The sequence below is a fragment of the Eurosta solidaginis genome, chromosome 2 (genome assembly GCF_040869045.1).
Source record: "Eurosta solidaginis isolate ZX-2024a chromosome 2, ASM4086904v1, whole genome shotgun sequence".
NCBI classification, from domain to species: domain Eukaryota; kingdom Metazoa; phylum Arthropoda; class Insecta; order Diptera; family Tephritidae; genus Eurosta; species Eurosta solidaginis.
The window spans coordinates 7413107-7431467 of record NC_090320.1 but is presented as its reverse complement, the minus strand read 5'-3'; the positions used below and the strand labels follow the sequence as shown (position 1 = coordinate 7431467).

General features: G+C 35.5%; 1 protein-coding gene across 1 annotated transcript in view; it reads right to left on the bottom strand.

Annotated features, from left to right (window-relative positions):
* Positions 1 to 2843: 2843 nt before the first annotated feature.
* Positions 2844 to 18361, bottom strand: part of CAH1 (carbonic anhydrase 1) — a 56622-nt gene continuing 41104 nt past the window's right edge. The window contains exons 2-4 of the mRNA XM_067764244.1: positions 10720 to 10878; positions 8964 to 9220; positions 2844 to 5395 (exon numbers count right to left, since the gene is read on the bottom strand). Of these exons, the coding sequence (XP_067620345.1) occupies positions 5030 to 5395; positions 8964 to 9220; positions 10720 to 10878 (782 nt within the window). The 3' untranslated portion in view covers positions 2844 to 5029. The remainder of the gene's footprint in view (positions 5396 to 8963; positions 9221 to 10719; positions 10879 to 18361) is intronic.

Genomic DNA, 18361 nt, shown 5'->3' with positions numbered 1-18361 from the left:
GCTCTATTGTATTTCATAAAAATCGAACCTTATTTCAGAAAAAGTCAGATGAGTTAGCGGTTACATAAATTAAGGTTTGGTATGCTATGCGTTCCAATGAACACTGATCCAGATCTCGATAAAAATGTAACGTGCAAACGCAACAACAACGTTGTGATTTTGATATTTATCTGCATTAATTTGTAATCCAACGGTTGGCTCTGCTGCCTTCGTTGTTTGCAACTATCTAGGCTAGGCGCGCAAAAGAGACTTAGACCCATCTAGCGGCAATTATTGAAGTGGTTAAATACCTCGCTACAAAACGAGTTGTGATTAATACAGAGTAAAGTAATAACAGAGAATTTTCTACCCACACCCACACCCTCCTTTCTCTTTGCCAAACACCACCACAACCACCTCCCCAACTCACAAAAGAAAGCAGAGTATTTTTTTCTTATTGTATTGCCAAAGAAAACAGAGTTTTTTTGCCCGAAAACGGAAAATCTATTTTATATAATAAAATTTATACAATAATTTATTTTAATTTCGGAAATAGGAAATAGTAACAAAGCTGAAAGCAAAAACCAAAAGCAAAGCAAACCATTGCAAATATCAGAGATCTAACAGTTAACAGGTGCAAGGTTGCACCAATACGCTTTGCGCTTGCGGCGCGCAGTACGATTTTGACATTTGTCCATCGAATTTACAAAAACAAATTATTTATGTTTGCTGTGTTGAGCACGTATGGTCAAAAATTAAAAAAACAGTTGTTGTTGTTTTTTCCCGACGCGTTTCGACGTTCTTTTTTCACATCATCTTCTGGGGATTTCTTTAATGATAAATATGCAGGAATAATATACATATTAACATTTTGATACCTTTTTCTAACATTTTCTAACAATTAACATGAAACTGATACATCATACAAATTTTTTATTTACTTACATTTATTGTATTATAATTAAATTAACTATTGCACTTTATTTTAACAAATATACCCATCAAAAAACGCGAGTACTCTATAAATAATGTAAGGAATACTCCTTTGGGAGTATAGGACTGCTCCAAATCTAATCTGTATTCATACAAAAAATGTGATCCAATTAACATTGCGATGTCCTAGGAGAGGAGTGGGTGATCCCACTCTCGGTTTGTTTGTGAGTATTCCATGGAGTACATACGTGAGAGTATATTCCAAAGTACTTTCACTGTAGTACTCCATGAAGCACCCACAGAGGATCATATGCCAAAGTACTAAAGAGGAATTGTGTTGTCGGAAAGAATTATCGGAGTGAATTTAATTTAAAATGAAAGTAAATGAAGAGGGGCAATACAACTTTTATATTTTATACTACGAATATTCTTATGTTATTTACCATTTGCGTGAATAAAGAAACTAATATTTCTCTATACTATAGTATGTATACATAAAATCAGTGCGGTGTTGCATTTTATCAGAGTTGCCAAAGTAAAATTTTATTATCAGTTATTTGTATGCAATATTTTACTTTTGGCAACTCTGTTCGATCGTCATCGTGTTGTGATCACGGTCTTTAAAAAACGAGCAATGATCGGCTGATGGTGGTCCGCAAACGCATTGCAAAGGAGTATTGTTAGAGTACTCGAACATGAAGAAAATGGAACACGTAATCCAACAATTTTTGCAGGGTACATAAACAGTTCGCACTTGCATTTTTGTTTACTTTGATTTACATCTCTGAATAACAGCTGAGTAGACGCTGCTGATATTGTCAAGTGCGAACTGTTTATGTATATTTATTAAAATAAAGTGCAATAGTTAATTTAATTATAATACAATAAATGTAAGTAAATAAAAAATTTGTATGATGTGTCAGTTTCATGTTAATTGTTAGAAAATGTTAGAAAAAAGTATCAAAATGTTAATATGTATATTATTTCTGCATATTTATCATTAAAGAAATCCCCAGAAGATGACGTGAAAAAAGAACGTTGAAACGCGTCGGGGAAAAAAAACAACAACTGTTTTTAATTTTTGACCATATGTGCTCAACACAGCAAACACAAATATTATAAATTGGTCCATCTATAAACATAAAACAAATTATTTATGTTTGTAGGTAGAAGGCTGGCTGCCACCTCACCCTAGTTCCGCCATGGGTCATGGTTGCTTTCAAATTTCAAAGACGAACTCGTCCAATGAGAGCAAATAACCATGGTATACCAGGTAAAACCATTTACTCTTCTTGGCGGCCATAATGGTTTTTTGATTTTTAAAAAAAAATTTTAAAATAACTCTCTTAAACTTTGTGGAAAATGCTTATGAAATAAGTGAAAAAATATTTCGAAAAGTTTTGAAATCGGTTTTTATGTATGTGGCAAAAAAATGAGTTACCAATATAATGGATGCCTCAACACGTGCTATTTTTGCAAAGGGAAAGAAGAACGAATGTTGGAGACCACCCCTATTGATTTTTCATTCATCCTTCTTCACTTGGTTGATACGTCTTTAACCCTTAAATATGCTGAAACTTCACTTAAGAGATCAGTAGTCTCAAGTGTCGTCGCTATTGCGGAAAAAAATTTTCTTGGAGGTATTCTTTGGTTTGTTTTGGTCCTTTTCCTCGCGGTTGGAAGATACATTTTTTAATTGGTACTTAACCGTTTAGGAGATGCTGGTCGTTGCGTAACAAGTCACTCCAGCTAACCCTGTTTCGCGATAACTGACGCCAACAGGGGACACCAAGAGAGATCAAAGTCTTCCCCCACCTGCTTCTCCGAACCAGTGAAGATCTTCCCATAACTTGCCCACGCCAGCAAAAACACTGTAGCTCTTCGCAACATCACATATCTAAAATTTGATCAACATCAAATATCTAAGTGGATTGTAGTTTTTTAGTTTTTTTTTAAGTATATTCATATTATTTGTAGATTTTTAACAGCTCACCCCTTTCACTTGGTAGCATTAGGGCGTACGATAATTATTAAGCTCATAAAATAATTACAGAATAGTGATTTTAAACCATAAAATAATTACAGAATACTGATTTTAAACCATGACCATGCTACAAAAACCATAGACTTTCCACGTATATATATTAAGGGCATTTAATAAATTTTGTATAAATCCACTCTGTGAAAATGTATTGGAAGTTAAAACTGACGCGTTTAACTTCGGAATCAATAATGTGTATGTAAAATTAAAAATTGTTCTTCTGTCGATATACATACATATGTACATATATTCACAAAAAAAAAACCGGAAAAGAACTCCGAGTCGATCCAAAATCGACGCCCGATCCATAGTTTTTGTGGTGCCCCCCCCTAAATTCAGAAAACAAAAATTCAGAAACACATTAGTCAGAACAATTTTTTCAGAAAGACAAAATTCAGAGATCAAAACTCAGAAGCCAAATCTCAGAAGTCAAATTGCAGAAGTCAAATTTCAGAAGGCAAAATTCAGAAGTCAAAACTTTGAAAGTAATCAGACGATAGAAAAAACATAAAATTTGTCTCAAAATTCAGAAACGTTTATTTATTTGGAAGGAATTATGTTTTTAAATTGTGTGCAATAGCAAGCATGTAATTAATTAAATCTTTTGGCGTTTATCTTTTTCAAATGAACTTACAATATTAAATAAACGGAGTCTTTATATTTTATCTTGCGTTTCCGATATGGCTCGCCTCCAGCTGAAAATTGATGCTGTTTTGTTTCTATTATTGCCTGTTCGTTTTTTATTTTATTTATGCAATTAAATATGTTAGGGTGTATCCCAAACGCACTTCCAATGACGTTGTGCCACCTTTCGATAGAATTATTTGTACGGACTTCACCCAATTTGGAGATATTATACATATTCCATAATTCGATTGGATATAACGCCTTCTTTCGACGTTGATGTGTTCCAGGCTGAAAAAATTTCAGAATTCAAAATTCATCAGCCAAATTTCAGAAGTCAAAATTAAGAAGTCAAATTTCAGAAGTCAAAATTCAGAAAGTAATCAGACAACAAAAAAACATAAAATTTTGCGCAAAATTTAATGTTTTTGCTGTCTGATTACTTTCTGAATTTGGACTTCTGAAATTTGACTTCTTAATTTTGACTTCTGAAATTTGGCTTCTGAATATTGATTTCTGAATTTTGACTTCTGAATTTTGGCTTTCTGCAAAAAGGGTTCTGACTAATGTTTTCTGAAAAAATTTGATTCCGAATTTTTGTTTTCTGAATTTATGGGGGAACTAGTTTTTGTGTAGTGTATCGCATTTGTGGCATAGTGTATAGAACTAATAATCTAGTTATTAGTTTGATAATTTGTCTTCAATTTTAAACTAAAATTTTAGGGCAATTCGGGGGAAAAAATTGTAAATAACAGGAACCATATTAAGTATACATATGAGTTGAGTGCTACCAACTCTCATAGAACTGATCCAGATCGTTGCAGTGTGATTTAATCCTCATTCAGAGCTCGATAGCTCAGTGGAAATTAGCTAATGTAGTATTCACAAAAGTTGTTTTTCAAAAAAATACTACATAAGGCTTTATAAGATCTTGTAAATTTCCTAGTTTGTAATTTTGGGGAATAGTTTAAAGCTTTTGGAATAAATTTAGGATTACGTGAAATACGTTTTCTCTTTGCTTAAATGCATATAAGCCTTTCTGTAATATGTTTAAGATATTTTTCGAAACATGTTTGACCTTTTTTGAAACACATTTACAGTTTTTCTGAAATACATTGAGTTTTTCGAAATGGTTAGATTTCAAAATTTTATTTAACAACTTCTGAAAACTTTACAGCTTTTCTGAAATACAATTTAACTATTCTGAAATACTGTTGCAAAACGTATAGTATAATGAAAACAGATCATTTGAAACCTCAACAATGTTTCAAATACGCTTAAAACTAAATTACATTTTTTTTTTTACATAATCTTAAGTAGTACAAACAACTTTTGGAACTTTACGCCATCGAAAATTACAATACAAAAAACATATAGTATGCGCATTATAAGGCACCAAGAAAAGCGTTTACAAATATTTTAAGTTCGTTTTTCCAATTCTGTAATTTTTGTTCAATGTCCACCAACTTCGCGTAGTTCACGATTTCCCAAAGGCAATGGTGGTCGGAAATTATTTATGACTTTTCCGTTCATTTCATTACAGGGGCACTCTTCCTTTACATCATAACAATTCAAATTACGCATTGCATTTAATTGATCGCGAGACACTGCGATTGGTGTTTTGAATACAATCCAGGTAACCGATTCGGAGCATGGTGGTGTTGTGAGTGAACCCTCGTATGTCCAATATGTTGTTGTTGTGGGTAACAGTTTGCCCGGATCAACGGCATTGGGCAAGGTGACACGATCACCTTTGTGTAAAACGAATGGTAACAGACTAGTGACTTTCTCCAGTTCGGGATGTGGATAGTCGCTGGCCTGAAAATAAACAAAAATTATTGAAAAACAGTTGACCTTTTTTTCGAAATGTTTTCGATATTTCAAGAGTTTATGTATGAAGAGTTCCAAATCAAACCGCAATAAGTGACTCATATCAAACTCCTAGATAAATGAAAAAAGTGCTCAGCATTGTGGATTAGACAAGTGTGATGTCCTAAGCTAAGATATTATCGTGTTCTTTTCTTTCGTGTCATTCTATTACCCACTGAAATTAGCCGTAGGTATGCGCCATTGAACATCCTGTCAGGCAGATGACACAATGGATGCAATGATACCTACATATGATATGAAAGAACATAAATACACACAAAAAATCACATTTATCGAACAACTATATTTGAAGTTAAAACCGATTAGGTAGGTAGGTAGGTGAATTGGCTGCGACCCTAGGTGCCCAAGTATCTATTTAAAGCCGTTTTGATGCCATGTAACTCGTCTGGTGCATTCCAACAACACAGGTCATGTTACTTTTTTATGCCTTGTGATGGCGCATCCTCATTACACTAATCTTAGCACTGCCGGATTCCCATGACATGCTGATTGGAATCTTGTTGCATTCCAACAGGGAGATTGGAATCTTGTTGCATTCCAACAGGGAGATTGGAATCCACTGCATTCCGAAATCATGCTGAGCGGAATCTGATGCATTCCGCCAGTATAAGATTTCGGCATAAGATCTTATTTCTGCTCATATTTCATATTATTATTATATTCTGAAATTAAATAGTAATGTTCATTAATATTTCTTTGTTTGTAATATAACATTGTTGAAATCTCGATATATCTTAAATTTTATCTTTTGAATTGTATATTTATATATCTTTTATATTATGCAGTCGACCATAGTTTGTCGTCGACTTTAAATAATAAATAAATAAATAAAACCTACGGAATGTTACGGTCAATGTACTACAACCAGCCAGAGGGTTTGATAAAATTTAAAATTTAATTGATAAAATTAAAGATATTCGAGATTGCTATCACTGATAAACCTCTGAGGTCTTCTAGAAACGGGGTTCCAAAGAACCTTAGAAGGGCTCTAGCTAGAGCCGGGCATTTTGACATAAAGTGTTCTACTGTCTGCCTGGCATTTGGATCTTTGCAGCTTCTGCAGTGGTCGTTATACGGAATGCTCATCTTTTCCGCATCCGTACCTACTGCCCAGTGACCGCTGCAGACTGCTATCAGTTTCAGAGACTTCTCGTCCTCTTTCCATCATAGTTTGGCCAAATGGATTTTGATATTGCACAGGTGGTGAGGTTATTCCACTTTGTTTGTGCTTTCTTCAAGTAGAAGCTTTGGATATTCCCCTTGGCTACTGCTAAGGGTATGCCTACTTCGACACTGTTTATTTCCTCGCTCATCTTCGATGAGCCTCTTCATGCCAGCTCGTCGGCCTTCTCGTTACCCTATATCCCCCTATGACCCAGATAACGCATAGTTCTAGATTGGTGGTTAACTACGTATGAGTCGCTTACAAGCCCACACTAATTTTGAGTTAATATGTGGCGAGGAAAGCGCTTTTATCGCTGCTTGGCTATTCGACAGGATGCAAACCTTACCAGCTACGTTCACCCCTCCAAATCGCGAAGATTTCTGCTTGAAACACACTGCAGTGCCATGGGAGTCTGAATGATGGAGACAAATCTAGGGACCCAGAGTAGACTCCGGCCCCCACTCCCGATTCCATCTTGGAGCCGTTAGTGTAGATTTGGATGTCGTCGACCCTTATGACCGGTTTCTCTTCCACTCGGTCGTGCTTGGAATGGCTGTATTACACCTGTACTCAAGCTTCAATGTGCGAAGGTAGTAATCTGTCTCGGTACTACATGTACCCCGGAAGTTTATTTAGGATACTGTTATGCCCTTTATGAGTATCCTTCCTCAGACCGATAGCTGTTTGTAATTATTGCGTTTTGGTCTGAAAAAAAATTTATTTATTGCGTTTCGGTTCGAAATATTTTGGAATTATTGGCTTTTGGTTTGCAACTGATTGTATTTTGTGTCTTTTGCTGTATTAGCTATTTGTAGAATAAAGAGTATTTGAGCGACCCTGGAAAAAATGGGTGGATCATGCGCACCATATTTGTCATAGGGTGTACTCCAGTGTGACGTACATGGCCCAGCGCTATTTTTGCTTGGGAGTATACTACTAACCAGTTTTTTGGAAAGTGTTCCATGGAGTAATCGGAAGGAGTACTCCGAGCTGAAGTAGGTGATCCTAGCCTAGGACATCGCAATGTAAATTGGACCACATTTTTTATACGTATGAAAATCAGTTGCCGCGTACTTGTACACAGAGCCGGCGAAAGGAGCAAAATCCGTTTGGGTAGTTTAGATTGGCGATAATAGTGGTAGGCATGAGGGATTATATTATTCTACAAATTAAGTTTGATCAGATTAGAGGTTTATCATTTCCGAGGAATTCCTTAATATTTTGCCTGGATAAACATATATAAGCCGCAATGACCAATTAAGGACGAATCAGCAGAGATGTTGACAGTTACTTTGGTTAACACGAAACAATCGTGCTATTTTGAGTGCCAGGTTCAGGCGTCTCAAAGATACTTACGGATAAGGAGGATTTGATAACCCAGAAGACCAGACGTGGTCATATAAAATCTGTCGCACTTCAGTCGAGGTATCAAGGAAATTTATTTTTTTTTAATTTTATTATTCAAGATGAGATCTAACGTATGACGTGTAGGGCAGCTTAAAGGTATAGGGGTCTGAGAATTTTGAGGCATTTCGCCGTACAAATCCGAGTATAGAATATGCTTTCGGTGTTACGTAGTTAATGTGATTAATGAAAGAAAACCTTTTGTCGAAACCGACACCCGGGTCTTTAATCTCATCAACACATTGAAGTTCATAGATATACCATATTTTGTCGACAAAACGTTAGTTGATTTTGAATAACTAATTTGGAAGCATTTATGCGTATTTAAAGAGAGACAGGAATTCAGGCACCATTGGTGAAGCTTATTTACATCATCCTGCAGCTTTATGGCAGCTTCTGGCGATTTAATAGCTGAGAATATTTTTCAGTCATCTGCATAAAGTAAACACTTTGCAAACGAAAACAACTGCTGATGGCATTAATAAATAATAAAAATAAAAGTGGGCCTAGTATACTTGCCTGGGGAACGCCAGAAGTCGCAACAAACGGACTAGACATTTTCCTATCAATAGTAACAATGCAGTGTCTATTACTCAAATACACAAAAGAAACGTTGACTGAAAACCGAGACCGCTTAACTTTTTTATCAGAACTGTGTGGGGAACTCTATCAAAAGCTTTGGAAAAGTCAGTGTAAATGCAATCAACCTGTAGTCCAGCAGAGAAAGACTCTACACAGTATTCGCTAAAACAGCAAGATTTTAAACCGTAGAAATGTGGTAGTACCCACGTGCATAGGACCCATGTCTGGAAGAGGACTGTCGCTTCAGGAAAATTTTGCAAAAACCTTTGAAGGTTGTTTTCGAAACTCAAACATCCGATTTCGTACGATCACTTTTAATTTTAATTTAAAATCCATCACACTCACCTTAAAGAAAACTGCTAGCACAGCTAAACCGTCTGGAGCAGATGCTGCCTCACCGAACGTCCTATATTTAGTTGTGTTCCAGTGAACGAGATGCAATTCCCCAGCGTATGATACACCGTCAACGGTGTGTTCGGATCCTTTGTCGTCTGTGCATCCCCAATGGCTATGAAATTGTTCCAATTTATAGAGATTAGGGCCCAAAGGGCCGCCAGTTAACTCAGAATCTACGCCCTTCACATCGACTCTCCAGCAGTAGCCTTCAGTGATAAAAAAAATGGATTTATTTTTTACAAGTTTAAATAAGTATCTTACTGATATTACAGATGTAAAATTTAAGATATTTGGATGTCTGACTATGTGTTTTGTTTTTTGGAATAGTGGGGCTCCACTTTCTTTGGGGGAACAGTTGCTTTTTAGTTATATTTTAATTGTCATAGTTCTGAGTAAACTTTGCCTTGGCCAATGATACACATTTTGAATATTGACCAAATTCGTGGGTAACTTTTTTATCTTTATAATTTTAACTCCATTCCCAAGGTCTTAAATACTAAATTCGGTAAGCGTGAGCTTGGAAATTTACATTTTTATTTCATACCATTTATATGAGAGGTTAGGTTACTTTGACCTGGCCGGTCCGTAGGACCGCGCATAGACTTAATAGGTCCATAGTGTTACCAGAAGCTTGCTCAGCAACCAAACTGAAAAACCTGATCAGAAACCAGCACCTATTTTATAAAACAACTCCGTCCTCTTGTCAGATACTAGAAGCTATCTATGTGCTCGCTTGTTGCCTCCTCCAACCTGTACTTTCTAAATCTGCTATGACTGAGAGATCTAATTTAAAAGCATGTGACGTCAAAAGGCGGTGTCCAATCAGAAAACCCATAACGAGCCTACAGTCCACCATTTTCAATGATAAGAGTAACTTTGTTAGTCTAAGGTTGGAAGACCTGCACATGATCTTTGACACTGTATATTTCTCTCTAGTCCGATTCTTTCTAGGTATTGCTTACTCTCAATATAAAAATTGACGCGGCTGCAGTTTAAGCTGTTTTCCTCCAGTATTTCTACTGATTTAGTCACGGCAACTATTTCCTATTTCCGCCTGGAAAAAACCAAACAGTGATCTGTGAGCTTGTAAGATCTGTTTATTTCCGGATCAGCGCAGTATACTGCAGATCCTACCCCTTCCACTACTTAGGAACCATCGGTGTACACGCGTATCGCTTCGTCTGTCATTTAAGTTCCCTTGCGCCAACCTATCTCCTCTTATGTAGCTTTAGGAGACCCATGGAAGCGCAGGTAGCGAACTAGGTAGTCCGTTCGTCCAATAATTTTTGTACAGTAGAGCCTTCAGTTCCTCTTGGATGAGGGCCCTCTCAGTGAATTAATTTCAATGACCCATAGAATATGTAAGACTTAATCCACCGCTAGGAGGTTGTGGGTAACCTACTGAAAAATTGGGAGTCTATCTGTGTACCTGTTCGTCCGGTCCGGTGCTCCTTTTACATTTTTTTATATTTACTTAAACATTGGATGGATCTCACATATACGAACTCCAAACAACAACTTCCAAAACGTAAACACTATGTATATATGTATGTGACTAAAAAGAGAATCCTAACTGGTTCCATCGTAGTGGCGTATTCAATCGTACTTATTGTACCAATAATAATGCTCTGATTATAAAGACTTTTGTAGGACAAAGTTCCAAATTAAGGTGCAACCTAATGTACCTACTTAATTTTGTTATTACCTGGATTTGTGAGACTCAAAGTGCGTTCAGGGGCATATTTCCATTTCAAAGCTGCAGCTTTCAGCTCGCTTCCTTTTTTAGCTGTAGCGGGTGTAATATTTACAGGTGATTGCCTGTGCCCTGATGCTTGTGGAAATTGCTTGGCCCAATGGGCAGGACCTGTAATAATAGTAAAACAATATATTCTTGAGGTTATTTAGTTACTACTACTACTACTACTACTACTACACCTACTACTACTACTACTACTAGTTTATAAAATTACTCAATGTAAAAATGAAAGTCGTTCTCATACTTGAAAGATCTGGTTCCCGTGTTTGTCTAATACATAACTTAGTTCTAGCAGTTCGATAACATTCCTCGGAATATTCGATGAGTGTTATAATGTTCAAATATCTCCAAACCGAATGTAGCGTGATTGACTTGATGTGACCACATGGAACTATCTAGGTTATCGAAACTCCGTGAAATCGGCTTGCTATCGACGGGTTCATCGGTGTCATCGATTTTATTGAAGTTTTATCGGTATCACTTTCATAACCAACATGTATCAGCTTCATAACGGTGTCAGTTTTATAACTAACCAATTAGTCATCGATAACAAATCGATAAGGCACCGATTGGAAACACTACGATAACATATCTATAAGTTTTCTATAAAAAATCGATAGGTTTTTGTTAAGAAAGTTAATAACACCAATGACAAATCGATAACTTAATAAATAGCATAAAGATAATACTTTCGACAAATAATCGACAACTTTTCGATAATAAATCGATGATAAACCGATAAATCGTCTATATCTCTTGGATAACACATCATTAACAAACGTATAACTCGTCGATAAGAAGTGGATAACACGCCGTCCGGTATTGGTTCTTTTGTTTTACTTGCTTTCCTTTCTTTCCGTCTCCTTTTTCTTTTCTTTTCTTTTCTTTCCTTGATTTGCCTTCTTATCGTATCATTTCAACTCGACCACGTACGTTGTTGCCACATTAAGCTACAGTGTAGTGACTTCAGTTGCGTTTACATTCTTTTCTCTTCCATACAGCAATCCCATACACTACGCCTACAACACTTCTCACTACGTATGCAGTTACAATCTACACATATATCCCATACAATAAACCCGTTACATAGACTACGCTACGGTTACACTTTACACCTTACGCTTACATTCAGGATTCTTCCATAGCGTGAGCAAAGATGCTTACATTGCATTTAAGCATTGCGCCTCACAAAGCCAAGCATAGAATATGATTTAGAGGTTATGAAATTTATGTGTTTTCTAATTAGGCTATTTGACTGAACTTTCACAACTCCCTCTTTTCGGTTTTATATATTTTCTTTTGTTATCACAATATTCACAAGCTGAAAAGATTGTAATACGGAATTTATGGTAAAGGTACCAAACAGCTGATTTTCGGTCTTCACCTGCATAGTACATGTTTACAAGTAGGATATGTTTGTTTCCCTCTCTTTCTAACGCACTGCCGTTTGACACTAACCGAAGTGTCAAACTGGCGTGGAACCCGGTGGTACCTGCTGGAACATGAGTTTGACCCTGAACGAAGTATCAAAATTACCGGGGTTGCTGTCATCGGCATCGACGCAGGGAAGCAAAAAAGGAGCAGAATATCAGATATGGGGTTTTTGAACAAATTTAGTATGAAAATGTAAAGGGCATCTAAATGAGACCTACAGAAAATTATACAAAAGTCTTCGAATGGAGTATATGAAGAAGCGTACTTATGCCAACTTTAAGAATAAAAACACGGGTGCTAAATTTTTTACCCGTTCAACCGCTCTCCGCGAAAAACAGTTTAAAACCGTCATCGGCTGCCAAAACATTTCCAAAAATGTGGAAAGAGGTTCACCTGTATAGTTCCGCCATGATTTCATCCACCCATTTGACAGACGATTAGGAAAGCCTTTTGTCAAAACGAGAAATTTATTGGGTACTCCTCTGTATAAACATCAACAATCTCCCGTGCAACTTAGTAGCGCAACGTTAAAACAACAATATTTATTTTAAGACGTTGAATCCTCTTATTTATGGCACCTCTTAATAAATCCTGGCGAATTTCAGTGCAAAACCCACAAATAAGTTATCAGGAAACAAATTTGAAGCAGCGTTGGACTTGGAAGCGGCAAAGTTGTCATAGTCATAACCATATTATTACTGATACTAGCAGAGACTATGCCCTGCATATACAAATGGATTATTATATTTAAAGAACGATGCAAAGAAAGAAGAGCTTGCAAACATCTTTAATAATAATAACAATATTTAAAACACTCTTTTCCTAAAAAAAAAATAAAAAAGTCCGTAATTACTTTGAGGACACTACTTTCAGCAGGCGGAGCTCCAAAGGGAATGGTTATCATTCTTAACTCAAATGGGTGCCTTGATAATTCCATTTGCAAGGTATTGAGTTGAACCTTTTCGCCACTTTCTCGGAGCTATCGATACTTCCGCTCTAGTAGAATAATACTATGTTTATTTGAATTTAGCTTAAAATAAACAGATTGGATGATTCAAGAACCATTTAGTTTTGGTTTTGCACTTGTTTCAATACGTTTTGCTTTAAAATTTTAAAATTTAAGCGAAGATATCTTCCGTTTTTTTTTTTTTTTTTGTAATTTTGATAAAGAAACATGGACATAAATTACGTAATAAGTGCAATAAATATTTCAGAATGATAATTATCGTGATGTAAATTGTGAATGTAAACACAAATATTTCCATATGTGCTCGTCAGTGTAGTTTAACAAAAACGACATTCAGAATCCAAAAAGTTTTGGTAAAAAAGAGGAAATTAATCATCACAACGCATGATTCAATCACAAGAGGTTTGTTCGGCTGACACATTTTTTTGACAATTGCAGCCATTTTGCTCCCAAGTCGAATTGACATCCGTTAACTGTGTTGTTTCTTTGCGATTTTTCGAAAAATTTGAGTAGTAGGATTAGGAAGGAATCAGTTCCCGATAAGTACTAAGCTGCATAATTGCTTAGAATATTTTTATTTTATGAGGAATTTATTAACTATGCCATGATCTATTGCTGCTGTTAAACAATTTGGTGTAAAGTACGGACACCAAGGAATCATGCACTTCTATAATCCTATGAACACACGAAACTTAAAGCAATTTAAAATTCATCGGTCAACATCAAAAACTCGACTAGTAAATAGATTCACGTAAAAATGTCATTAGTAAATAATGGAGATGTCATAACGAAATGTACTCATTGAACGTGTTAACTTATTCATTCCCTATTTTCGGAATATTCGTCTGTATTAAATAAATTGTCGCATCGTTTTATATTTTGAATATCGTGTATATATTTATTTGGAGTATTCGGACCTCGTGAGGTAGTATCAAACGAACGTGTTCCGAATATTCTTAATTAACGGTTTACCCGAAACACTTCCATTAATACTTAAACGGAAACAACTTTCGAAATTTCAGAATAAAAAGGTAAATACTCCCTGTGTAGCAGGACCACACAAAGGCTTAATTCTTCTGTCAAAGTCAAGGCCGGAATATAAAGTTCTAAGACAATAAGCCATTTTATTTTATTTTATTTTTGTCAGTTCATTGCGGCTGCTGAGTAGAGTTGGCTGCCAGTTCGAAATCGTCTTCTCTCAAAATATTTTTCAAAAATTTCCCATTTCAGGATTTGTCACGAAAACGCCCTATATCAGAATTAGGTTTAAGAACGCCTTATCTCAGAATGTTTTTCATTAACTCCCTCTTATGTCAAAATGCATTGATCTTATGTTTAGGGAGTTTTTTAAACAAATTTTGAGATAGTTTTTTTGAATAAAATTCTGGCGTACGGAATTCTTCAAACAAATTCTGAAAGAATGACTAAACCAGCATATCTCTTTATCGATTCACGAAATATTTAGTAGAAAATTAATTATTTCACCCTTAACCTGTTGGCATTTACAAATTTTTAATCACTACTACTACTAAAGGAGTGTCAAAGCTCTGTCATCATTGAAGAACAAACGTCTAGTAATTGAATCATGATCACAACGTATGTATGTATGTTTGTTTTGCGCTCGGCCCTCAAGACAAAGTGTCACACAAGAAAACACTTTGAAAAATTATATTTTTGAAAGCTCTTAGGAAATGTCAAACTGTTTCTAATATGATTTTGAGAAAAAGTGCACAATGGAACTCTGGTTTTGCCGAGAAATGTTTTGATTAGGTAATGTGGAAATTACGGTAATTTAGAGACGTTTAGATATGTATGTTCTCTATGAATGCACTCAGTCGGTGCCAGGTGGTGGCTTATTCTTCCAACCAGATATTTCCCACATAAATCATCGATTTTCACACATGAACCTATGTATGTATACTAGACTGGGTCTATTTATTAACCGATAACGCACCATCGATTTTTCAATAGGATTTGGGCTCAGGAAAAAAAGTTCCACTACGCATACCCAAAAAACTAATTTAAAAAAGTTATCGCCAACCTTTTTACAACAGTTTTTTGAAAAAAAAAAATATTTTTTGGGTTTTGGTCGAAAAGTTTAATCTTTCGCCATTTTATTTTCCGTTGGGCCGAAAATTATTATTTTGGGTTGCGTAGTGGAACTTTTTTTTCCTGAGTCCAAATACTATCGAAAAACCGATGGCGCGATATCGGTTAGCTTTCGTCCATACAAATCGACCCAGGTTAAGGTATACATTGGTGAAAAATAAAACTACATTACCTTCTCAGTAATTTGGCGAGATTTCCTTGGGCACTTCTGCCATGCAAATCAGTCCTAGGTCGCAGGTGCCATCTACCGTCTTTTTTGCTTTGTTGTCTTACTCCTGCCCTTATTCTCATTCTTCCTCACAATTTTCTTATTGCCCTTCCCTTATCTTGCCAGCTTCCTCGTACTACTTCGCTCTGTTTTGGCCATCCCTTTTCCATTTTCATTTCCTCTTTTCCTTCTCTTCTATTTCGTCTATCTTTTTGAAAAAACTATGGGGTTTAAGAGTTGACCGCCAATATAGGGTGATGTTCCTTTTAACCAAAGACGTATATTTGTATGCAGTTTGAAGATTAATTTCGAAAACTATGGTACGTACATATTCAAATTATGATTAATATCAACAGCCCAATGTAAAAAGTTTTAATTAAAAAGTCTGAATGAAAAAAAATAGTTATATGTATTTAACCGGTCTAATGTACTACATGCATACATATATAAAAACGACAAAGCTGTGAAAGCTCATGACACATCTCAACTCGGATGTTCAGTAGTAAATAAGATATTTGATCTATATACCTGTTAGATACGTAAAAAATATAAATTTTATCACGTGCTGCAGTCCTATCTAAGTATTTCTAAGCAAAACAAACAAATAAAAGTAAACAAAGCATCATCAAAAAAAAAAAAAAACAAGTAAGGAAGGCTAAGTTCGGGTGTAACCGAACATTACATACTCAGCTGAGAGCTTTGTAGACAAAATAAGGAAAATCACCATGTAGGAAAATGAACCTAGGGTAACCCTGGAATGTGTTTGTATGACATGGATATCAAATGGAAGGTGTTAAAGAGTATTTTGAAAGGGAGTAGGCCTTAGTTCGAGAAATCGCCATAAAGGTGGACAGGGGTGACTCTATAATGTGTTTGTACGATATGGGTATCAAATGAAAGGTATTAATGAGTATTTTAAAAGGGAGTAACCCTAAGTTGTATATGTGAAGGCGTTTTCGAGATATCGACCAAAACGTGGACCAGGGTGACCCAGAACATCATATGTCGGGTACCGCTAATTTATTTATATATGTAATAACATGCCTGCCATGATTCCAAGGGCTTTTGATTTCGCCCTGCAGAACTTTTTCATTTTCTTCTACTTAATATGGTAGGTGTCACACCCATTTTACAAAGCTTTTTTTTTTAAGTTGTCTTTTGCGTCAAAAAACCAATCCAATCACCACGTTTCATTCCATTTTTCGTATATGGTATAAAATTATGGCACATTTAAAATTTTTCAAAATTTTCGATATCGAAAAAGTGGGCATGGTCGGATTTCCCCCATTTTAATACTAAGATTAAGTGAGTTCAGATAAGTACGTGAACCAAGTTTAGTAAAGATATATCGATTTTTGCTCAAGTTATCGTGTTAACGGCCGAGCTGAAGGACAGACGGTCGACTGTATATAAAAACTGGGCGTGGCTTTAACCGATTTCGCCCATTTTCACAGAAAACAGTTATCGTCATAGAAACTATGTCCTTACCAAATTTCAACAGGATTGGTAAATGTTGGTTCGACTTATGGCATTAAAAGTATTCCAGACAAATTAAATAAAAAAAGGGCGGAGCCACGCCCATTTTGAAATTTTCTTTTATTTTTGTATTTTATTGCACCATATCATTACTGGGGCTGAATGTTGACATAATTTACTTATATACCGTAAAGATATTCAATTTTATGTTAAAATTTGACTTAACAAAATTTTTTTTAAAAAGTGGGCGTGTTCGTCATCCGATTTTGCAAATTTTTTTTAGCACACATACAGTAATAGGGGTAACGTTCCTGCCAAATTTCATCATGATATCCTCAACGACTACCAAATTACAGCTTGCAAAACTTTTAAATTACCTTCTTGGGGAAGTGGGAGGTGCCACGCCCATTGTCCAAAATTTTACTAATTTTCTATTCTGCGTCAAAAGTTCAACCCACCTACCAAGTTTCATCGCTTTATCCGTCTTAGGTAATGCATTATCGCACTTTTTCGGTTTTTCGAAATTTTCGATATCGAAAAAGTGGGCGTGGTTATGTCCGATTTCATTCATTTTAAATAGCGATCTGAGATGAGTGCCCAGGAACCTACATACCAAATTTCATTGAGATACCTCAAAATTTACTCAAGTTATCGTTTTTACGGACAAACGGACGGACATGGCTAAATGAATTTCTTTTCTCGCCCAGATCATTTTGATATATAGAAGTATATTTCTATCTCGATTAGTTTATGCCTTACGGGGTACCGTTATGCGAACAAAGTTAATATACTCTGTGAGCTCTGTTCAGCTGAGTATAAAAATTATAAATACTTTTCAAGTTTTTTCATATCGTATCTACATATATATGTACGTATATTAGGGTGGGTCGATTTGTATGGACCAAATTTAACCGATATCGCGCCATCGATTTTTCGATAGGATTTGGGCTCAGGAAAGAAGTTCCACTACGCATACCCAAAAAAATAATTTTCGAGCCTGCGAAATTTCATTTTTTTAACTTTTTTTCGACTTTGATTTTAAAGGTTTTTTCATGACCTACTAAAAAAATTTTCATATTTATATTAATAATAATAAAAATATATTTATTTTTTTTTTTCAAAAACTGTTATCCTCAACGTTTTTAGCGGACATTTTTGGGTCGGACAGGGTATACATGAAAATCTTGCAATCAAATGAAAATTTTTTTAGTAGGTCATGAAAAAAACCTTAAAAATCAAAGTCGAAAAAAAGTTAAAAAAAAAAATTAAATTTCGCAGGCCCGAAAATTATTTTTTGGGTATGCGTAGTGGAACTTTTTTTCCTGAGCCCAAATCCTATCGAAAAATCGATGGCGCGATATCGGTTAATAAATCGACCCGGTCTAATGTATATATCC